The 22253-nt window shown below is 44.0% G+C and overlaps 2 protein-coding genes across 2 annotated transcripts; both read right to left on the bottom strand.

Moving 5' to 3' along the window:
* Positions 1-634: 634 nt before the first annotated feature.
* LOC139388104 (uncharacterized) lies at positions 635-6085 on the bottom strand. The gene is made up of 4 exons (XM_071134674.1): positions 5986-6085; positions 5574-5792; positions 4343-5340; positions 635-1580 (listed from the first exon to the last, which is right to left on the bottom strand). Exons 2-4 carry the CDS (start codon positions 5668-5670, stop codon positions 1242-1244), a joined length of 1434 nt encoding a protein of 477 aa, XP_070990775.1. The 5' UTR covers positions 5671-5792; positions 5986-6085; the 3' UTR covers positions 635-1241.
* A 13671-nt stretch (positions 6086-19756) lies between these two features.
* Positions 19757-21464, bottom strand: LOC139388409 (claudin-4-like). The gene has a single exon (XM_071135053.1). The coding sequence runs from the start codon at positions 21269-21271 to the stop codon at positions 20624-20626; it is 648 nt and encodes a 215-aa protein (XP_070991154.1). The 5' UTR covers positions 21272-21464; the 3' UTR covers positions 19757-20623.
* Positions 21465-22253: the final 789 nt, after the last annotated feature.

The following is a 22253-nucleotide window of genomic DNA, read 5'->3' as shown; positions in this document are numbered from 1 at the left end:
TGTTACTAGAATTTTGTTCTCAATGTTCTTAAACTGAACTTCAATTAAACTACTCAGTCTGCAACCCAGAGTTTGTAAGATTCTGGTTGAATGAAACAGACAAGAGTCAATGTTTATTCACGAGAGCGCTCTAAAATCAAAAATGTAAACACAGTGTTTATAATGCACACAAACACAAACACAGTCTGTGTTTTTCCACTACATAGATACATTGTTTCTTTATTCTGTAACGTGTTTCATAATTTTCTGCCAGCCTAACAGTTTCTCCCCTCCACGGGCGGAGACAGAATGTCCTGTAAGGAACACGGTAATACAACTTGTCTGTCGATAGCTCCTCTTATCATTTGTTTCACACTTGTACCCTGCTTTCATACTAAAAAGGAACAAAAGGTCCTTGTTCTAATTCTGACTAAAACTACACACATTATCAGATTATAGTTTTAGGATTCTAATAAATGTCATACATTATACAGTGACAGGGTGGAATACTTTTAGTCATTATCTTAACATTACCTTAAACATATAAATCATTTAGTCATGATCTTACCATTACCTTAAAGATATAAATCATATGAATTTCTATTATATCAGTTTCACAGAGGTTAAGCCTATTGCAATAAATATAACACACACGTTTCTCACCAATGACTTTTAATTTGCCACGTGCTTCATTTTAACAATCTTTTAAATCATCTAGCAATCATTAAAATGATTTAACAAAACACTAAATCCTTTAACAATCATTTAAAGCTGCAGTATGTAACTTAAGTTACTTGTGGTCATCCAATGTGATGCAACAGTAACAATATTGTGCTTCTAGCCTGCCTGAGAACTGCTGATTTCATTGGTTTTCATTTTGCCTGCTGGGTCAGATTTCCCTGGCAGTTTATGTGCTAAGCATAAAGTGTGATGTGTTTTCCGTCAGGGAGGAGGTGGTGCCACAGCTCTAACGGTTAGCACTATCATAGCTAGCTAGGTGAGCTCACGTCCACACTTGGCTAGCGGAGATACTTAGCTGACAGACATGGAAGACGCAAGGGGCAAACGACCTGAACATCAGCCAGAGTAGCACTTCATTTGACCCTGGGGACCATCAGGGCAAACATGGGAAATCACAGAATCATAATTTGAGCAGACATTCATCCAGTGTGATTCACAAGTAAGGAGCATTGCTGGGTCATACATGAAGATGGAACATACTGTACATCTTAGTAAGGGTTAGTGGCAATCACTACTCTCCCCTACGGCCGTGTTCTCGCTATCTGCTCTGCCCTCGCTCTCTTCTTCCATTCACATTTCCTCATTTTCTTCTTTCTCATTGGTCTTGGGTGCTGGCGCTGGCCTCTGATAGGCTGATGGTCAGAGTTGTAGGTGTTTCTCTCTAGGAGAACCTCACCATTGGTAGAGTAGATGGCCTTGGACCAGGTCAGCACATTACCAGGGGCGTAGGACCAGTAGGACTGCCACCCAGACATGTAGGACATTATCCAGCTTGGGGAGAGGACGCTGTCCCACACTTCCACGTCAGTTACCTGCCCCTCAAACTTATACACTTTCAAGACAGGAGGCCCATTGGTCACCTACACACACACACACACACACACACACACACACACACACACACACACACACACACACACACACACACACACACACACATTTAATTAGAAAACATGATAATACAGTGCCTTTATACCCCTTGACTTATTCCACATTCTGTTGTGTTAGAGCCTGAATTAAACATGGATTAAATAGATATTTGTCTCACCCACCTACACACAATACCCCATAATGACAAAGTGAAAAGAAAACAAGTTATTACAAATGTTTCCAAATGTATAGAAAAATAAATACATAAATATCTCATTTGCATAAGTATTCATACCCCTGAATTAATACTTTGTAGAAGCACCTTTGGCAGTGATTACAGCTGCGAGTCTCTTTGGTAAGTCTAGAAGTGCTTTCCACACCTGGATTGTGCAACATTTGCCCATTATACTTTTCAAAATGCTTCAATCTCTGTCAAATTGGTTGTTGATCATTGCTCGACAACCATTTTCAGGTCTTGCCATAGATTTGGAAGTAGATTTAAGTAAAAACTGTAATTCGGCCACTCAGAAAAATACACTGTCTTCTTGGTAAGTAACTCCAGGGTAGACCTTCAGAGAATGCTACACAAAGAGCCTGCTTGTACAAGTTTGTCTACAAACGTTTGTTTCAGTGTATATAGTTCCTCAGGAAACCAACTGTCGCTGCGCAATATACGGGAGAGAAACTGAAACGGCTGCTTGAGCAGTGGTCATCTGGCCATGGGCCTGAGCCCTAGGACCATGCCTCAGGACTACCTGGCAAATCAAATCAAATCAAATCAAATTTTATTTGTCACATACACATGGTTAGCAGATGTTAATGCGAGTGTAGCGAAATGCTTGTGCTTCTAGTTCCGACAATGCAGTAATAACAAGTAATCTAACTAACAATTCCAAAACTACTGTCTTGTACACAGTGTAAGGGGATAAAGAATATGTACATAAGGATATATGAATGAGTGATGGTACAGAGCAGCATAGGCAAGATACAGTAGATGGTATCGAGTACAGTATGTACAAATGAGATGAGTATGTAAACAAAGTGGCATAGTTTAAAGTGGCTAGTGATACATGTATTACATAAGGATACAGTCGATGATATAGAGTACAGTATATACGTATGCATATGAGATGAATAATGTAGGGTAAGTAACATTATATAAGGTAGCATTGTTTAAAGTGGCTAGTGATATATTTACATCATTTCCCATCAATTCCCATTATTAAAGTGGCTGGAGTTGAGTCAGTGTCAGTGTGTTGGCAGCAGCCACTCAGTGTTAGTGGTGGCTGTTTAACAGTCTGATGGCCTTGAGATAGAAGCTGTTTTTCAGTCTCTCGGTCCCAGCTTTGATGCACCTGGACTGACCTCGCCTTCTGGATGATAGCGGGGTGAACAGGCAGTGGCTCGGGTGGTTGATGTCCTTGATGATCTTTATGGCCTTCCTGTGACATTGGGTGGTGTAGGTGTCCTGGAGGGCAGGTAGTTTGCCCCCGGTGATGCGTTGTGCAGACCTCACTACCCTCTGGAGAGCCTTACGGTTGAGGGCGGTGCAGTTGCCATACCAGGCGGTGATACAGCCCGCCAGGATGCTCTCGATTGTGCATCTGTAGAAGTTTGTGAGTGCTTTTGGTGACAAGCCGAATTTCTTCAGCCTCCTGAGGTTGAAGAGGCGCTGCTGCGCCTTCTTCACGATGCTGTCTGTGTGAGTGGACCAATTCAGTTTGTCTGTGATGTGTATGCCGAGGAACATGATGTCTCCTTGCTGTCCACGGTCCACCTAGTCGTGCTGCTGCTCCAGGTTCAACTGTTCTGCCTGCGGCTATGGAACCCTGACCTGTTCTCCGGACGTGCTACCTGTCCCAGACCTGCTGTTTTCAACTCTCTAGAGACAGCAGGAGCGATAGAGATACTTTCAATGATCGGCTATGAAAAGCCAACTGACATTTACTCCTGAGGTGCTGTTGCACCTCTACAACCACTGTGATTATTATTTTACCCTGCTGGTCATCTATGAACATTTGAACATCGTGGCCATGTTCTGTTATAATTTCCACCCGGCACAGCCAGAAGAGGACTGGCCACCCCTCATAGCCTTGTTCCTCTCTAGATTTCTTCCTAGGTTTTGGCCTTTCTAGGGAGTTTTTCCTAGCCACCGTTTTTTTACACCTGCATTGTTTGCTGTTTGGGGTTTTAGGCTGGGTTTCTGTACAGCACTTTGTGGCATCAGCTGATTTAAGAAGGGCTTAATAAATACATTTGATTGATTGATTGTAGATGTTTTAGGTTATTGTGCTGCTGAAAGGTGAATTCATCTCCCAGTGTCTGATGGAAAGCAGACTGAACCAAGTTTTCCTCAAGGATTTTGCCTGCGCTTAACTCCATTCCCTTTCCAACACTATTATTACACACAGAGTGAGTCCATGATACATATTATGTGACTTGTTAAGCACATTTTTACTCCTGAACTTGGCTTGCCTTAACTAAGCGGTTGAATACGTACTAAAAATGTCAGTATTTGGTCCCCTATTCATAGTACCCAATGACTACATCAAGCTTGTAATGCATTTGCCGTTTTGTATCGTATCAAATCCCAAGTGCTGGAGTACAGAGCCAAAACAACAACAACATGTGTCACTGTCCCAATGCTTTTGGAGCTCACTGTATATCACCCTCTCTCTCACCTATTCCCCCACCCCCTCAACCTGTCTCCCCCTCCCCTCTCCCTCATCTTCACCACTTTATTTCCTCTTACCTGGCCAAACACTCTCTTCCTGATACTGACAGTCCTGCCCCTCCACACCTGGGCTACACCTGTGTTTTTCTCCCAGGTAACGCACAGGCTGGTCCATGGGCGTGGCTCTGTGATGGACCACAGCAGCCTATAGGAGCGGAAGGACTGAGAGGAGGAATGGATGGAGAGGTAGTCCATCCCACTGTTCCTTTCCAGTAACAGGTTCCAGTAGTTCCCCTGAGTGAGGCTGAAGAGAGTCAAGTCTTTTCCCTCCTCGGCCATGTAACGCAGACACACAGTCAGAGCAGAGAGAGAGGGAGAGGGGGTGGTGTAGGGATATGAGGTGTATGGAGAGGAGGGAGAAGAAGAGGTGGAAGGAGAATGAGAGGGGTAAGGGGTGGAGGAGGGAGAAGAGGAGGGAGAAGGAAAGGTGGAAGGAGAAGAGTAGGGAGAGGAGGGAGAACGAGAGGTGGAGGGAGAATGAGAGGTGGAAGGAGAAGGAGAGGTGGAAGGAGAAGAGTAGGGAGAGGAGGGAGAAGGAGAACGAGAGGGGTAGGGGGTGGTGGAGGGCGAGGGAGAGGAGGAGGGAGAAGGAGAGGGGTAGGTGGTGGGGGAGGGAGAGGGGGAGGTGCTTGGGGAGGGAGAGGAAGAGTAAGGAGAGGTGGAAGGAGAGGGGTAGGGAGAGGAATAGGCAGAGGAGGAGGAAGGAGAGGTGGAAGGAGGAGATGGGTAGGAAGAGGAATAGACAGAGGAGGAGGAAAGAGAAGTGGAAGGAGAAGGGTAGGGAGAGGAGTAGGCAGAGGAGGAGGAAGGGGTGGAGGAAGGAGAGGTGGTGGGGGAGGGAGAGGAGGAGGAAGGAGAGGGGTAGGGAGAGTAGGCAGAGGAGGAGGAAGGGGAGGAGTAAGTAGAGGTGGAAGGAGAGGGAAAGATTGCGTCTGTGTACATGGTGAAACCTATGCTATACGAATATGACACTGTAAACATCTGACCACGCAGGTCTGAGGTGGAGGGGCCTGGGCCTGGAGGCAGAGAATCAATCACTAATGAATCCCTCCATCAGCAATCAATCAATCAATCAAATATTATCTGTAAAAAGTGATTTGTTGCTGTACACTTCAAAGAACCCAGACAAAATGCAGTGTAACGAACTGCCAATAGCATTGACCCACTTGGTGGGAATTGTAACGTGCCTCATATAGAGGATCGCTACAATACAACCTGTGTCTGTATTTGTGTATTTGAAAAACGGTACCTGAAGGGGTTGTATTGGGCGATGATGTTCTTGCGCCAGTTCGTCCCAACACCGACAGCAGTGCGAGAGCGTTGAACAGCACGGAAATCATATCCATCTTCTCGAGTCAGACGCTTTGGCAGTGTGAGGCGTTTAAGAGAGGTAAGATCCTGAGTGAGAGCGGCCCCAATCAACATGTGGCTATGGGTTTCGCTTCCCACTTACTAAAGAGTTTCGTTTCTGCAAAAAATGTCACATGTTTTAAAGGAACTTGGCTATAGTTTATTTTAGACTGGTTGCAGTAGCCCTACAATCATACAGCAATGGAGACAATAGCCTAATAGGTCTTACAGACAAATCACCAAGATTCTGAAAAGAAAGTAACAGGTTTACTTGCAATGATCTTAATATGTTATTGTTTCACTTACCTCACCTTAATTTGTTTTGTAGCTCAGTAATTGTCTGCTTCTCCAAGGCCTGATAAGCCTGTTGGCTCTGACAGACTGTATCAGGGCTCATTCAGGAGACCAGGCACAATAATGTCTTCCTCATCCCTGTGACTAGGTCACTAGAGCAGACGTCAATCTTGTGTGTGTTCTTTTCTGTATATTCCGGTTTGGGAGTGTGTATTCATTTCTGTGTGCATGTGTGTGTACAATGGCTATGTGTGTGTGCTCCATTGACTCTGTGACTGGCCCATGTCCAAATTAGGCCATGGCCAGTCTGCCTGACCCTGGTGGCCTAATGATGCTGCTGATCCTGATGATGATAACAGATATTGTGGATTACAGTGTGTATGGTATGTGTCTCAGTATGTGTGTTTAATGCGTATTGTTTGTTCAGTCAGCTCCAGTCTCCCAGCAGAGACAACCAACAGACATTTCCCTCTGAGGCCCTGATTCCATTTCTGTGTGTGTGTTTTCTTTTCTTTTGGATCTGAAAGTGCATCATTTTCATTCCATATTTCCACTGAAATCTACTTAATAATGGGTATTATTTCAGTTCTCACAATCCTCTTTGAATCCAAATATAGCACCATTTGTCCAACAAATGTAAAAGAAATGGTTCAGATAAATACAGTCAAATGTAATCTGCATACAACAATATCACGTTGTTCTCCATCAAGCTCTATTCCCTGGATTGAGCGACGAGTTCTAATTTATGATGTTAGGGGTTCTGTGGCTAAAGCAAATAAATAACTGGACAGAGGGCATCCCTGTCTTGCCCCTCAGGATAACTTAAATGAATCAGAGATTTGTCTATTTGTTCTCATAGCTGTTTTGGGGGTTTTATACAATTGCTCAATCCAGGAAATAAATACCACACCAAGACCAAACTTTTTTTTAGACAGCCACCAAATATGCCTTTGCCAAATATGCCTATGCTTATAAAACAACAAAGTGAAACACAGACACAGAAAACAAACACCCACAACCAAAATGGGGAAAACAGGCTACCTAAGTATGATTCTCAATCAGAGATAACGAACGACACCTGCCTCTGATTGAGAACCATACTAATAACATAGACTACCCACCCCAACTCACGCCCTGACCTAACACAAACACATAAAAAAGGAACTAAGGTCAGAACGTGACAGTATTGAGATATGAGGTAAACTCCTTATCTCCCAGTAACATTGTGTTGAATCACCATGTCAATGTCATTGGCATAGGAGTTTGAGCTTAAAAGTGAAGGACTATGATCAAATCAAACCAAAGTTTATTTGTCACGTGCGCCGAATACAACAGATGTAGACCTTACAGTGAAATGCTTACTTTCAGGCTCTAACAAATAGTGCAAAAAATGTATTAGGTGAACAATAGGTAAGTAAAGAAATAAAAACAACAGTAAAAAGAGAGTGAAAAATAACAGTAGCGAGGCTATAAAAGTAGCGAGGCTACATATAGACACCGGTTAGTCAGGCTGATTGAGGTAGTATGTACATGTAGATATTCTAGGAATTTACATTAAGGAACAAAGTTAATTAAAGAAAAGTTTACAATAAAAAGCATGTTTTTTTAAGTCAGATTTGCTATACAGTTGTTAATTAAATTTGGGTCGTCTTCATTTTGGGCAATAGCAATTCAGTTATCCCATCATTGTGTCACAGGTCAGGGTTTTCTCCCTTCAGTGTACTTCCTGAGGTTGCCACTGGAGAGCACCCGTGGGTTACTTCTAGTATCCAGGTGACCCTGATTAAGCTTATTGGGATCACCTGCTGGATGACTATTTAGGTTCCTCTGTGGACTGGGCCAGTTGCTCAGGTCTCATGTTTTGGTCAGTGTTCTCGTGTGCCCTTGCATTGTTGTTTTGCTATGGAGACCTTAGGTAAATATTATGGATTTACCCTTACCTCTGCCTGCTGTGATTCTCTGCACCTGGGTCCGAGTTCGTACTAGCACTAATATCACCCAGCAGAGATTTCGTCCGAGGGACACTCCAAGCTCCACCATTTACGGTCGGCTCTCACTCACCATGGAACAGTGATTGGTCGCCATGAGGCGCGGCTGAAGACATTGTCGGAGGATTTAGGAACTCTTGTGTTCACTCTACAGATGGGACCAACTGCTGCTGCACCTGTGGTTTTCACTTACCCTCACACTTTCCACACTTTTATTACCCTCGGGTCCAGTGGACCTGAACACCACATGTAATATAAATGTCTGGGGGTGGCACTCAATGAAAAAGTGTTATTTTACATGTTCTACACAGAAATAATGAATCTATGAATGTTTGTCATTTATCTTTGTTTCATAGTGTAGATTCTTCTTTTTATTCAGTTTAGTCACATGATTCCTCAATTTGCAGTACGTTTGCCAATCGCTTGTGCAGCCAGACTTATTTGCCATTCCTTTTGCCTCATCCCCCTCAACCGGACAATTATTCAATTCCTCATCAGTCCACTGGGATTTAACAGTTTTTACAGTCATTTTGTTAATGGGTGCATTATTATTAGTAACTGGGATAAGCAATATCATAAATGTGTCAAGAGCAGCATATGTTTGCTCCTCATCACACACCACGGACTAAAAAATATTCTTTACATCAACAACATAGAAATCCCTACAAAACTTCTTGCAGGACCTCTTATACACTATATTCGGCTCAGCCTTTTGGAACTTTGGTTTTCCTAGATATGGCTACTGTATTGTGATCACTACATTCGATTGATCTGGATACTGTTTTCAAGCAAATTTCTGCAGCATTAGGTAAAGATGTGATCAATACATGTTGAGGAGTTCATTCCTGTGCTGTTTGTAACTACCCTAGTGGGTTGACTAATAACCTGAACCAGGTTGCAGGCACTGGTTACAGTTTGAAGCTTCAGATGTAGTACATTTGTTAGCATCTTATTAATGTAATTTACTCGAGCTCTGGGATGGGGCATTGTTTTTGCACCTGGAATAGTCACATTTCTTATCATGGAGCTGACTAAATTCACAGCTGGAGAGAAGGATGAGGAAATCCTCCCACTCTTCACAGGATTCAGAGAACCCTTTAAGAATGGGTGAGCGGCAGGATAACTTGAGTCGTTAGCTCCCAGTGCCTGGTGCAGGCCTCCGACAAATGAAGGAGCCCCGCTCAATCCAGGGGCGGAAGGTTGCCGACCTCGACTTCGAAATCGTAGTGGAAGGAGTAGGAGTAGGCAAAGCGGCCGCAGACACAGGTACACCCAGCAACAAAGGTGCAGGAAGATCAGGTTCCAGGGCGGAAAAAATATTTGTTGTTTGTATCCACTCCGGGCCTCTTGTTGGGAGTGTAGACTCCTTCGCGGAAGGCCACTGTGACATCCACTGCTCGGGACGTGCAACCACGCTTATCTTGCTGTGCTCCTTCGACTCCGCTATCAGATGGGGGAGGAGAGGTAGGAGATGGCTCCCCTGGTGAACAAACTCCGGGAAACACCGGCCAGTCGGATAACGACAAACGACAAGGCAGAGATGCATCCAACAAGCGCAAACGCTGTCCAGCCACCGGCGTAGGAAAGGTCAACATTCCACTCTGCGTTTTCCCCAGGTTTTTTACATTGGCTGTTGACCTGTGTGATCAAGGAAGCCACCTCAAGACAATAATCCTCAGCGAGCAAACAATCATAGCTTTGGAACTCTAAATGATCCAGTTTGTCCCGAAACAAAGCGCAGTAGATACAGCTCCTACAGCGCTGAAACCTTTCATTCACTCTCCAGACAAAGTGGGCTCCATTGCAAAACTCATCTGTGACTAACTTCGTTAGCTTGATGGCTAGCAGTTTAGCTGGGTTAAGCAGGCTTCAACCTGTCAGTTAAGCGGGATTCCGGGACAAGGAATAGCGGCCCTAGCCGTTAAATAGCGGCCCTAGCCGCTAACTGCGGCACGGAATCCATGCAAAAACAAGTCCGGTATTTATAGTTAACAAAGATTGGTTATGTTTTAGTAAAAAATAACAAATTGAGTGTTTCCAGCATACAGTGTTCAGCTGCGCACTCTGATGACGTATGTGTTCCCAGACTTCAATGCTGACAGACTTAGCAGAGAAGTACTCCTCCATCCACGTAAAGTTCAGCTGGAATCTCCCTGGCCCTGTCTGTTATTATGGTTGCCAAGTGTTTACTTCTCAGCTCCTTTGCTGTATATCTGGCAATTTCTTTGTTAGATACTTCTCTCCTCAGACAGCTGTCTGCACCCTGCACCTCTCCCTTAGGCAGGGGAGAGGCTACGGTGGGGAGAGGGGGCTATACCTCTGGCTACGCATTTCGGTGATTGAAATACACAAATGAATAGAGGAAAAACCAGTCCATTTTAATTTAACTTTGCTGTCAGCTGGCAGCTTATTTTTAAGTTTTTGAATCATATGCATTCTATTTTAAATTTTGTAGATTTTGGTCGGAATTGGATTCCGTGCGTCTACCCATACACATTTATGCCACTCTAAAGGTAAACCACACAGGTGTCACAATACCAAACCATAAAAGGCTTTCAATATACATTACCAGTCAAAAGTTTGGAGACACCTACTCATTCCAGGGTTTGTCTTTATTTTGACTATTTTCTACACTGTAGCACAAAAGTGAAGACATCACAAGTATGAAATAACACATATTGAGTCATGTAGTAACCAAAAAGCGATACACATTTATATTTGAGATTGTTCAAAGTAGCCACCCTTTGCCTTGATGACAGCTTTGAACACTCTTGGCATTATTTTAACCAACTTCATGAGGTAGTCCCCTGAAAAGCATTTCAATTATAAGGTGTGCCTTATTAAATGTTAATTTGTGGAATTTATTTCCTTCTTAATGCATTTGAGCCAATCAGTTGTGGTGACAATGTAGGTGTGGTATACAGAAAGCCCTATTTATGGCAAGAACAGCTCAATTAAGCAAAGAGAAATGACAGTCCATCGTTACTTTAAGGCATGAAGGTGAGTCAATCCGGAAAATGTCAAGAAGTTACCTCAGCTGCAGGGGATAAGTTCCTTAGAGTTACCAGCCTCAGAGATTTTTGGGTCCAACCGCCGTGTCTTTGTAGGACGCAGAGTAGGTGAACAGATGATCCCCCCATGTGTGGTTCCCACTGTGAACCAAGGAGGAGTAGGTGTGATGGTGTGGGGGTGCTTTGCTGTGATTTATTTAGAATTCAAGGCAGACTTGACTAGCATGGCTACCACAGTATTCTGTAGTTGTATAACAACACAACACAAGACGAGACCCAGAAGCAGACACGGGTTTGAGCTCTGATATTTATTATAGTCCAAGGGGTAGGCAAAAGGCAGGTCAGGGACAGGCAAGAGTTCATAACCAGATCAGAGTCCAAAATGGTACAGGGTGTCAGGCAGGCTCGAGGTCAGGGGCAGGCAGAATGGTCAGGCAGGTGGGCTCAGAGTCAGGACAGGCAAGGGTATGAACCAGGAGGACAAGAAAAACAGAGACCGGGAAAAACAGTAGCTAAGAGAAAACCGCTGGTTGACTTGGCAAACAAGATGAACTGGCACAGACAGACAGAAAACACAGGTATAAATACACAGGGGATAATGGGGAAGATTGGCGACACCTGGAGGGGGGTGGAGGCAAGCACAATGACAAGTGAAACAGATCAGGGTGTGACAAGTTGATTCCATATTTGACTCACCATCTGATTCGGTCTTATGTAGAACATTTTGAATTATTTATTTATTTTTTACATTGGATAAAAGTAGAGACTCAGAGCTACAAAGTAGTATATCATACACTGCATTTGAGGAAACAATGGGAAAGTAATTCTGCTTTGAAAGTTGATCAACTTGTAAACTCACTTCTGAGAAAATCACCTTTGAATGTTTTGGTATCCAGTGAAGAGCTCTTCTTTGTCTACACCCATTCAGCATCGTTCACACCCTCTTATGCTTTCCCACCTATCTCGTTTCGCTCTCGGAGCGCACACTTGACGCTCTGGCCGATGATTTGTTTATGCATAACATGAAAACAGCCTAACCAGCACTGCTGGAACAATTAAATTATGCTTTTCTGCAGACTTTTACTGACACCGGTCATATTCAACGGGTGTTGTACACACGTCATGTAACGTTAGCTAATGAGCCAGGTGCTCACTACGAGTCAGCCAGTTAGCTACTTAAAACCTTTTGCGGCTAGGGGTTCTGCTAGCGGAACGTTTCGACAACATAACTTTCATACATTCACAAGTCCAACACACCAAATTAAAGCTTAACTTATTGTTAATCTAGCCACTGTGTCAGATTTCAAAAAGGCTTTACGGCGAAAGCAAACCATGCTATTATCTGAGGACAGCACCTGTTACGCACACCTCTATGAAGAGGGAACGCAACACCCTGCTACAACTAAACTCTCTGTGAAGTGAAAGAGGTATGGACTGTAGGTGCGAGTAAGGATGACAACAGACAGAATGTGGTACCGTTTACAAGGACTTTATTCCTTTACGAGGTAATATGTGGAAAAGGAGCTGGACGGAACCAAAGCAAAGAAAGTAAATCTCAAAGCCCCCCCCTCTCCTATCTTACCTGCCTACCCACTACTTACCTAATTTAGCACCACCTGGTGCCCTAACCAAAATACAGGGGGTGGTCCGCCCAGGTCTTACCTAGTGTGCCTAGACAGTGAATATACTACGGGTATATGTATGCCCGCGGGCCTCTTGCCTAAACACTCCCAAGGTGCCTTCCCCTTCCCCCCTGGGAACAAATTAAACAGAATATTAAACAATTTCACAAACAAACTAAGCAAACAAAGGACATCAACTAAGCTCTACCTGAGCAACAAACTCACAAAACATACCAACTCTCAGCAATGAACTCCCAGCAAAATCAACCTCTGTCAAAATCTTTCTGTAATGACCTCCCAGCAAAAATCTCTCTCAGTAATCCCTACCTCCAAAATCTCTCTCTCCTGAACAGAACACTGGCTTTTATATAGCTTTAGAAGGAATGTGTAACTGGAGACAGCTGTGTCTTGACGAGGGGGCGGGGTCAGCTCTCCAATTAGCCCTGGAGTCGACCAATCAGCTGCTTGAGGGATTTCAGGAAGCCATTTCCTGAAATAAACATATGCACAAACACAAACTACAACACATAAACTGGGGAACGTAACAGCACCTCATCAAACAAACACAGACAATCATATTTCACCTCGCCAGGGCCGACACAAAACTCAGCAATAACGATATAATTCATGCCTTACCTTTGAAGATCGTGTTCTGTTGGCACTCCAATGTGTCCCATAAACATCACAAATGGTCCTTTTGTTCGATTAATTGCGTCGTTATATCTCCAAAAAGTCCATTTATTTGGCGCGTTTGATTAAAAAAAAAACTGTTTCCAACTCGTGCAACATGACTACAAAATATCTAAAAGGTTACCTGTAATCTTGATCCAAACATTTCAAACAACTTTCCTAATACATCTTTAGGTATTTTTTTTACATAAATAATCAATCAAATATAAGACGGGATAAACTGTGTTCAATAGAGGATAAAAACAAAGTGCTGCGAGCTTTCAGGTCACGCGCCCCAACCACAACAGTACACTTCACTCGAACCTCGTTCTGAACTGCCCTACTTCTTCATTTCTCAAAGGAAAAACATCAACCAATTTCTAAAGACTGATGACATCCAGTGGAAGCAAAAGGAACTGCAAGCAAGTGCCTTAGAAATCTAGATCCCCATAGAGAGAGTGACCTCAAAAACAGAATTGTCCTAAATAAGTTCTGTTATACTCACAGACATAATTTTAGAGTGTTTTCTATCCAAATCTACAAATTATATGCATATCCTAGCTTCTGGGCCTGAGTAGCAGGGAGTTTTCTTTGGGCACGCTTTTCATCCGGACGTGAAAATACCGCCCCCTATCCCAAACCGGTTTAACAACAATGAACAGTGCCAACAATGCCACAGAGCTAACCAACCAGGTTCAATGTTAGCTAGTAAACATTAGGCTCTAACTAGAAAAGCAAACAGCTCCGGGATATGACTAATGACGTCAGCTAACTAACAGTACACTCCAAATTAGAAACTAGCTGCATCTGAAAATGTAGCTAGCTAACGCTAGACTATCTTAGCTGTATACATCATCATGCATGATGGATGGGTCTCCCTGTCAGGAATGCCATACCACAGTTGCACTTAGTTTGAAGATGTAATCGGGAGACAAGTGTTTTCTCCATCTCTTTTTATTTGATTTATTTACTCTTTATTTGACCAGGTAAATTGACTGAGAACATGTTCTCATTTACAGCAACGGCCTGGGGAATAGTTACAGGGGAGAGGAGGGGGATGAATGTTAGTTAGTTATCATACTCTAATTCCACTGATTTCAAAACTTGATCCTCCAGAAAGTGGAGAGCAACACTTATGCAGCTCCAATACACAATACATTTTACAAAAGCCGCGTTCAACAGGATTATCAACACAGACTGACGAGCTCAAATAAACAGAAGCTGGCAGACCAATCCGAACTCATCGCTGCCCAGCCCAATCATTATCTCAGCCAATCATGGCTAGTTGGAAGGTTGCTGCCGTTTTCTGTGGCTAACCAACAAGGCTGGCAATTTAACAATTTGTTTCATATATACAGATGGCATACAAGTTTGTTATTAAGGCACATGAAAGTTCACATGTTCGAGAAGGCATTTCTACCCCCAAAAATTGTTTTACGTCCAAACGGCTCTCCTGTAAAGACATGACTTGCAACATACGCCTAGTTTCCGGAATTGGGTCACGTGTTATTTCATAGTTTTGATGTCTTATTCTACAATGTAGAAAATAGTAAAAATAAAGAAAAACCCTTGAATGATGTGTGTCCAAACAACATATTTTCCATAGTAATAATACATTTTCTTCACAAAAATGGCTTTTACACACGTCTACAGGTAACTGACTGTGGAAAGTAGTTATCCGACAAAATACTATTTGAGCTAACATAGGCTAATGCGATTAGCATGAGGTTGTAAGTAACAAGAACATTTCCCAGGAATTCTTGGTAAATTCTTGGTCATTTAACTGCACTGTCCAATTTACAGTAGCTATTACAGTGTAAGAATACCATGCTATTGTTTGAGGAGAGTGCACAGTTTTGAACATCAAAAGTTATTAAGGCACACCAGTGATCTTACACAGGAGAAAACCATACAGTTGCTCAGAGTGTGGGAAGAGTTTAGCCCAGCGTGATGAGACACCAGATGGTTCACACAGGAGAGAGACCTCATGAGTGCCCCTGCTGTGGGAAATGCTGTTTCTGATTAAATGCTCTGATAATGCACATGAGTATTCACACTGGAGAGAAACACTCAATTTACTCAAATCAAATCAAATTGTATTAGTTACATGCGCCTGTAACGGTACTCGTCCTCATCTGATGACGAGTATGAAAGATCGGACCAATGCGCAGCGTAGTAAGTGTCCATTTGAATGAAATATGACTGAACACTGAAATACAAAAGAACAAGAGAAATAAATGAAAACCGAAACAGTTCTGTATGGTGAAACACAGAAAACAACTACCCACAACACATAGTGGGAAAACAGGCTGCCTAAGTATGGTTCTCAATCAGAGACAACGATCGACAGCTGCATCTGATTGGGAACCATACCAGGCCAAACACAGAAATACAAAACATAGAATACAAAACATAGAATGCCCACCCCAACTCAAGCCCTGACCAAACTAAAACAGAGACATAAAAAAGGAACTAAGGTCAGGACGTGACAGCGCCGAATACAACACCTTACAGTGAAATGCTTACTTACGAGACCCTAACCAACAATGCAGTTAAAAAAATTATAAGAAGAAGAAATAAAAGTAACAAGTAATTAAATAGCAGCAGTAAAATAACAATAGCGAGACTATATACAGGTTCAATGTGTGGGGGCACCAGTTAGTCAAGGTAATTGAGGTAATATGTACATGTAGGTAGAGTTATTAAAGTGACTATGCATAGATGATAACAACAGAGACCAGCAGCAGTGTAAAAGGGGGGTGCAATGCAAATAGTCTGGGTAGACATTAGATTAGATGTTCAGGAGTCTTATGGCTTGGGGGTAGAAGCTGTTGAGAAGTCTCTTGGACCTAGACTTGGTGCTCGGGTACTGCTTGCCGTGTGGTAGCAGAGAGAACAGTCTATGACTAGGGTGCTGGAGTCTGACAATTTTTAGGGCCTTTAGGGCCTTTCTCTGATACTGCTGGTATAGAGGTCCTGGATGGCAGGAAGCTTGGCCCCAGTGATGTACTGGGCCATACGCACTACCCTCTGTACTGCCTTGTGGTCAGAGGCCGAGCAGTTGCCATGCCAGGCAGTGATGCTCTCGATGTTGCAACTGTATAACCTTTTGAGGATCTGAGGACCCATGACAAATCTTTTCAGTCTCCTGAGGGGGAATAGGTCTTGTCGTGCCCTCTTCACGACTATCTTGGTGTGCTTGGACCATGTCAGTTTGTTGGTGATGTGGACACCAAGGAACTTGAAGCTCTCAACCTGCTCCACTATAGCCCTGTTGATGAGAATGGGGGCCTGCTCGGTCCTCATTTTCCTGTAGTCCACAATCAGCTCCTTTGTCTTGATCACGTTGAGGGAGAGGTTGTTGTCCTGGCACCACACGACCAGGTCTCTGACCTCCTCCCTATACGCTGTCTCATCTTTGTCGGTGATCTGCAAATGGTGGTGTTGGAGTCGTGCCTGGCCGTGCAGTCATGAGTGAACAAGAAGTACAGGAGGGGACTGAGCACGCACCCCTGAGGGGGCCCTGTGTTGAGGATCAGCGTGGCAGATGTGTTGTTACCTACCCTTACCACCTGGGGGCGGTCCATCAGGATGTTCATGATCCAGTTGCAGAGGGAGGTGTTTAGTTCCAGGGTCCTTAGCTTAGTGATGAGCTTTGAGTGTGCTAATGGTGTTGAACGCTGCGCTGTAGTCACTGAATATAATTCTCACATAGGTGTTCCTTTTGCACAGGTGGGAAAGGGCAGTGTGGAGTGCAACAGAGATTGCATCATCTGTGGATCTGTTGGGGCAGATTGCAAATTTGGAGTGGGTCTGAGGTTTCTGGGATAATGGTGTTGATCTGAGCCATGACCAGCCTTTCAAAGCACTTCATGGCTACACACGTGAGTGCTACGGGTCGGTAGTCATTTAGGCAGGTTACCTTAGTCTTCTTGGGCACAGGGACTATGGTGGTCTGCTTAAAACATGTTGGTATTACAGACTCTGACAGGGAGAGGTTGAAAATGTCAGTGAAGACACTTGCCAGTTGGTCAGCGCATGCTCGGAGTATACATCCTGGTAATCCGTCTGGCCCTACGGCCTTGTGAATAGAGTTAATGATCTTAATCACATCGGCTGCTGAGAGCGTGATCACACAGTCATCCGGAACAGCTGGTGGTCTCATTCATGTTTCAGTGTTATTTGCCTCCAAGTGAGCACAAAAGTTGTTTAGTGCATCTGGTAGGCTTGTGTCACTGGGCAGCTCTCGGCTGTGCTTCCTTTTGTAGACTGTAATTGTTTGCTAGCCCTGCCACATCCGTCGAGGGTCAGAGCCAGTGTAGTACAATTCGATCTTAGTCCTGTACTGGCGCTTTGCCTGTTTTATGGTTCGTCAGAGGGAATAGCGGGATTTCTTATAAGCTTCCGGGTTAGAGTCCCGCTCCTTGAAAGCGTCAGCTCTAGCCTTTAGCTCGGTGTGGATATTGCCTGTAATCCATGGCTTCTGGTTGGGGTATGTACGTACTGTCACAGTGTGGACAACATCATCAATACACTTATTGATGAAGCCAATGACTGATGTGATGTACTCCTCCATGCCATCGGAGGAATCTGTGCTCGCAAAACAGTCCTGTAGCTTAGCATCTGCTTCATCTGACCACGTTTATATTGATTGAGTCACTGGTGCTTCCTGCTTTAATTTTGCTTGTAAGCAGGAATCAGGAGGATAGAATTATGGTCAGATTTGCAAATGGAGGGCGAGGGAGAGCTTTGTATGCGTCTCTGTGTGTCGAGTAAAGGTGTTCCAGAGTTTTTTCCCCTCTGGTTGCACATTTAACATGCTGATAGAAATTTGGTAAGACAAATTTAAGTTTCCCTGCATTAAAGTCCCCGGCCACTAGGAGTGCCGCCTTTGGGTGAGCGTTTTCCTGTTTGCTTATGGCGGAATACAGCTCATTGGGTCCGCTCTTAGTGCCAGCATCGGTCTGTGGTGGTATGTAGACAGCTACGAAAAATACAGATGAAAACTCTCTAGGTAGACAGTGTGGTCTACAGCTTATCATGAGATACTCTACATCAGGCGAGCAAAACCTTGAGACTTCCTGAGATATCGTGCACCAGCTGTTACTTACAAAAATACATAGTCCGCCGCCCCTTGTGTTACCAGACGCCGCTGTTCTATCCTGCCATTACAGCGTATTAACAGCCAGCTGTATGTTGATAATGTCATCGTTCAGCCACGACTCCGTGAAGTATAAGATATTGCAGTTTGGAATGTCCCATTGGTAGTTTAATCTTCTGGCGTAGTTCATAAATTTTATTTTCCAAAGACAGCACGTTTGCTAGCAGAATGGAAGGCGGTGGTGGTTTATTTGATTGCCTACGAATTCTCAGAAGGCACCCTGACCTCCGGACCCTTTTTCTCTGCCTTGTCTTCACGCAAATGATGGGGATCTGGGCCTGTTCCCGGGGAAGCAGTATATCATTCACGTCGGGCTCGTCTGACTCTTTAAAGGAAAAAAAGGATTCTGCCAGTTCATGGTGAGTAATCGCAGTTATGATGTCCTGAAGATATTTTTGGTTATAAGAGACAGTAGCAGCAACACTAGGTACAAAATAAGTTTAAAAAAAAGTTACAAACAATATAAAGAAACAAACAAAAAACACAATCAGTTAGGGACACGTAAAATGTCAGCCTTCGTCTCCGGCTCCATCTCTGAGTGCGGGAAGTGGTTCTCCCAAGATAGCGACTGGAAACGACACCAGATAAGACACCACCCTAACCTCTGACCTTCCGACACAGGCAGCTTCAGTAGAGGCACACACCCAATCCCAAATCCACCCTCTGCCCCTCCCTTCCTAGCTAATACCCCCTATCCACTATACCAGGGGGTGTCAATCTCAATTCCCAGAGGGTAGAATGTCTAATGGTTTATATTGTTTGCTTTCAATTTGTGTCCAATTAACACCTAGACAACCAGGAGAGGGGAGTTCCTAATCAATTACAAGGGAGGAGCGAAAACCCGCAGAGTGTCATTTGAGATTTGCTGTACTGTGTTCAGAGAACAGTCCTGTAGGCCTACTGTAGTTCTCCCTTTCTGTTAGACTCACAAACGCTGCTCTCCAAATAAATATGACACATTTTTGGGCCAAAGCGTTTTTTGTGAACCGTTCTGTCATTTGCTTGTGTTTTTACATTCAGTCACTTCGAGTCACATTCATCCATCAGTGCTTGTTTATGTCACTGTGAACCAGAAGGTGATAGCTGGTGTGTGCTGAATTGGCTGTGGTTAGGATTACACACATTCCCTCTATGTTTGTGTAAGGCTTTGGTATGTGTGTGTGTGTGTGTGTGTGTGTGGTGTGGTGTGGTGTGGTGTGTGGTAAAAGGTCAATGTAGAGAAACTTCAGTAGTTCAACTGAAACTGTATTCAGTCAGATATTCAGTCAAATTATTATAATAAAAGTAGCCTAATGCACAATAATACTACTACACAGAAACACAAGGGAGATTGTGAATTGGGATTTCCTTTTTTATTAAAGAACAACAATTGCCCAGTACTTTAAAGAGGGCTAGGACAAAAGATAGATACACACTCAGCCATGCAGTAAAATACAACAGCATTCAAACGCAAATAAGCTCCTTTGATCATGGTATGAGTGAACATTTGTCTGAGTAGCATTCACTGTGTTACAAAGGAGGAGTCCATTGTGGGAACCTAAACATGTTAACTATTACCAGTCTCTGCAAAGATGTACATTATGTGGTTATTTAAAACTTCCAAGCAGACACAGTAAAGCCAGTGGAGAACAATGAGCTTTATTCACAGAGCGCACAGACCGTGACAGCAGACTCTGGCGAGACAATAGACTAGTGTCAACCGATAACAACATGAACATTTTTACAGAAAGCCTATATAATTCCTGATGTAATATAATCATATGCAAATACAAGATTTAAGTCTTAAAAATGTTACGCAATAGATAGACTACACAACAAGTGTTTCAACTTCTTGGTCAGTCTTGAGCTATGATCTCGGTGTGCATAGGGTTCCATTCCTTTGGCAAAAAATATAATTTTTCCTTTTCTGTTCATCAGACCCATGAACCCATGGCCAGACCCCTAAACAAAGTTGTAGCCTACAACACAGAAAAAATACATTTTGGTGAAGTCGCCATGCAAATCAAAGCAAAGGAGGGGAAAAAAGGATCCTGATATCATCTCGCCTACACATAATGTCCCTTATCGAAGCTTCCGTTCTAGAGAAACACAATAAAGATAACATACGCAATGGGCATCAAACAGTAGGCTAAGTAGACAACTTGTCCGTCCAGGTCCAGGTCCTGTGCCAAGTTTTGATGTGAGTAAAACTCTCCTCTCCTCACCTACACATAATGTTTCTTGTCGAAGTCTCCATTGGCCGAGATGGTCTTGGTGGGGGCATATTTGATGGGGTAGGCGCTCTTGGCTCCCTGGGGACAGGAGCAGCACAGCAGGGTTCCCCCCAGAAGGAGCAGGGCTGTGGCCGCCCAGCCAATGTAGATGGCCGCTCCTATCTCCCTCTTCTTGGACGAGGACACATCTGGGTTGTAGAAGTCTACTATGATGTTATTGGCCATCCAACAGAGAGGAACCAGCACCAATAGACCGCTGATGATGTAGACCACCCCGCCTGCGTTCACCACTTTGGCTTTCACCGATTCGGTCTTGATGCAGTTGGTGCACTGTGCTCCAGCGATGGTCACCACCAGCCCCGCCACCCCCAGCACCGCCGATATCACCGTGAGGGCGCGTGCCGTCTGCAGGTCCTGGCTGAGCGCAAGCATTGAGTCGTGCATTTTGCACTGCATCTGACCCGTGCTCTGCACCACGCATGACATCCAGAGCCCGTCCCAGATGGTCTGCGCAACCACGATATTCATATCGATGAACGCCGTCACCTTCCACATGGGCAGCCCGCACGCGACCATGACCAGGAGCGAGCCCAGTAGGCACAACCCCATCCCAAGGACCTCCAGACACGCAGAGAGCATGGTGAGCCTTTTTCTTCTTTAAAACAGAGAGAGGAGAGTGAACACAAATGTCATTTAATATCCACTCGAGTATCAGAAGAATCTCTTTCTCCTATTCGCTCTAGAAATGTTAGGCTTGTAATAGATGATCAAAGAGAGGCTAGGAGGTATAAGGTAAGGTATATAGGCTCTCTGGCAGGTCTGAATCCACTCTGTGCCAGAAGGGGGTGCAGCCTTTGTCATTTATGGGACCGTTATTCGCACGCTAACGTCCAGTGTGACAGTTGCACACATATGTCAAAACAAAGCGGATAAACTTTGAGCCAACCAGTGACAAGCGCATCTCCGCATCAGCCAATGAGTAGGCAGAATTCGGATGCGGAGAGACAAAAGAGTTCAATGAGGAGAGAGAGAGAGAGAGAGACAGAGAGCGAGACAGAGAGAGCGAGAGAGCGAGAGTGTGTGCATGGCAGTAACAGAAAAAGGAACACAACAGGTTAACTGTCTTCCTGGAATTGATCCTGAGGAAGAAAGAAAAAATAACAATGATGTGAGGTCAGAAGACCAGAAACAGAAATGGTCAACTATTTATGATAATAGACATTATTTAGATTAGGAGAAAACTGATTTAATTTGTTGTTATACAATATATGCAAACCATAGTGTGTGTGTGTATTTATACAACAGGCGGGTCTAATCCTGGATGTGGTTAGGTTAAAACCGCATTCTAGTCGGTGTCTATTTAGGCAATAAGGCCCGAGGGGGTGTGGTATATGGCCAATATACCATAGCTAAGGGCTGTTCTTAAGCGCAACGCAACGCAAAGTACCTGGATACAGCCCTTAGCCGTGGTATATTGGCCATATACCACAAACACCTGAGGGGCCTTATTGCTATTATAAACTGGTTACCAGCGTGAGGACAGTAAACAAGTAATTTTGTGTCGTACTCATACTATATTGTCTGATATTCCACAGCTTCCAGACAATCAGCATCCAGGACC

The sequence above is a fragment of the Oncorhynchus clarkii genome, chromosome 29 (genome assembly GCF_045791955.1).
Source record: "Oncorhynchus clarkii lewisi isolate Uvic-CL-2024 chromosome 29, UVic_Ocla_1.0, whole genome shotgun sequence".
Classification (NCBI taxonomy): Eukaryota; Metazoa; Chordata; class Actinopteri; order Salmoniformes; family Salmonidae; genus Oncorhynchus; species Oncorhynchus clarkii.
This window is presented reverse-complemented; position numbering and strand designations above follow the sequence as displayed.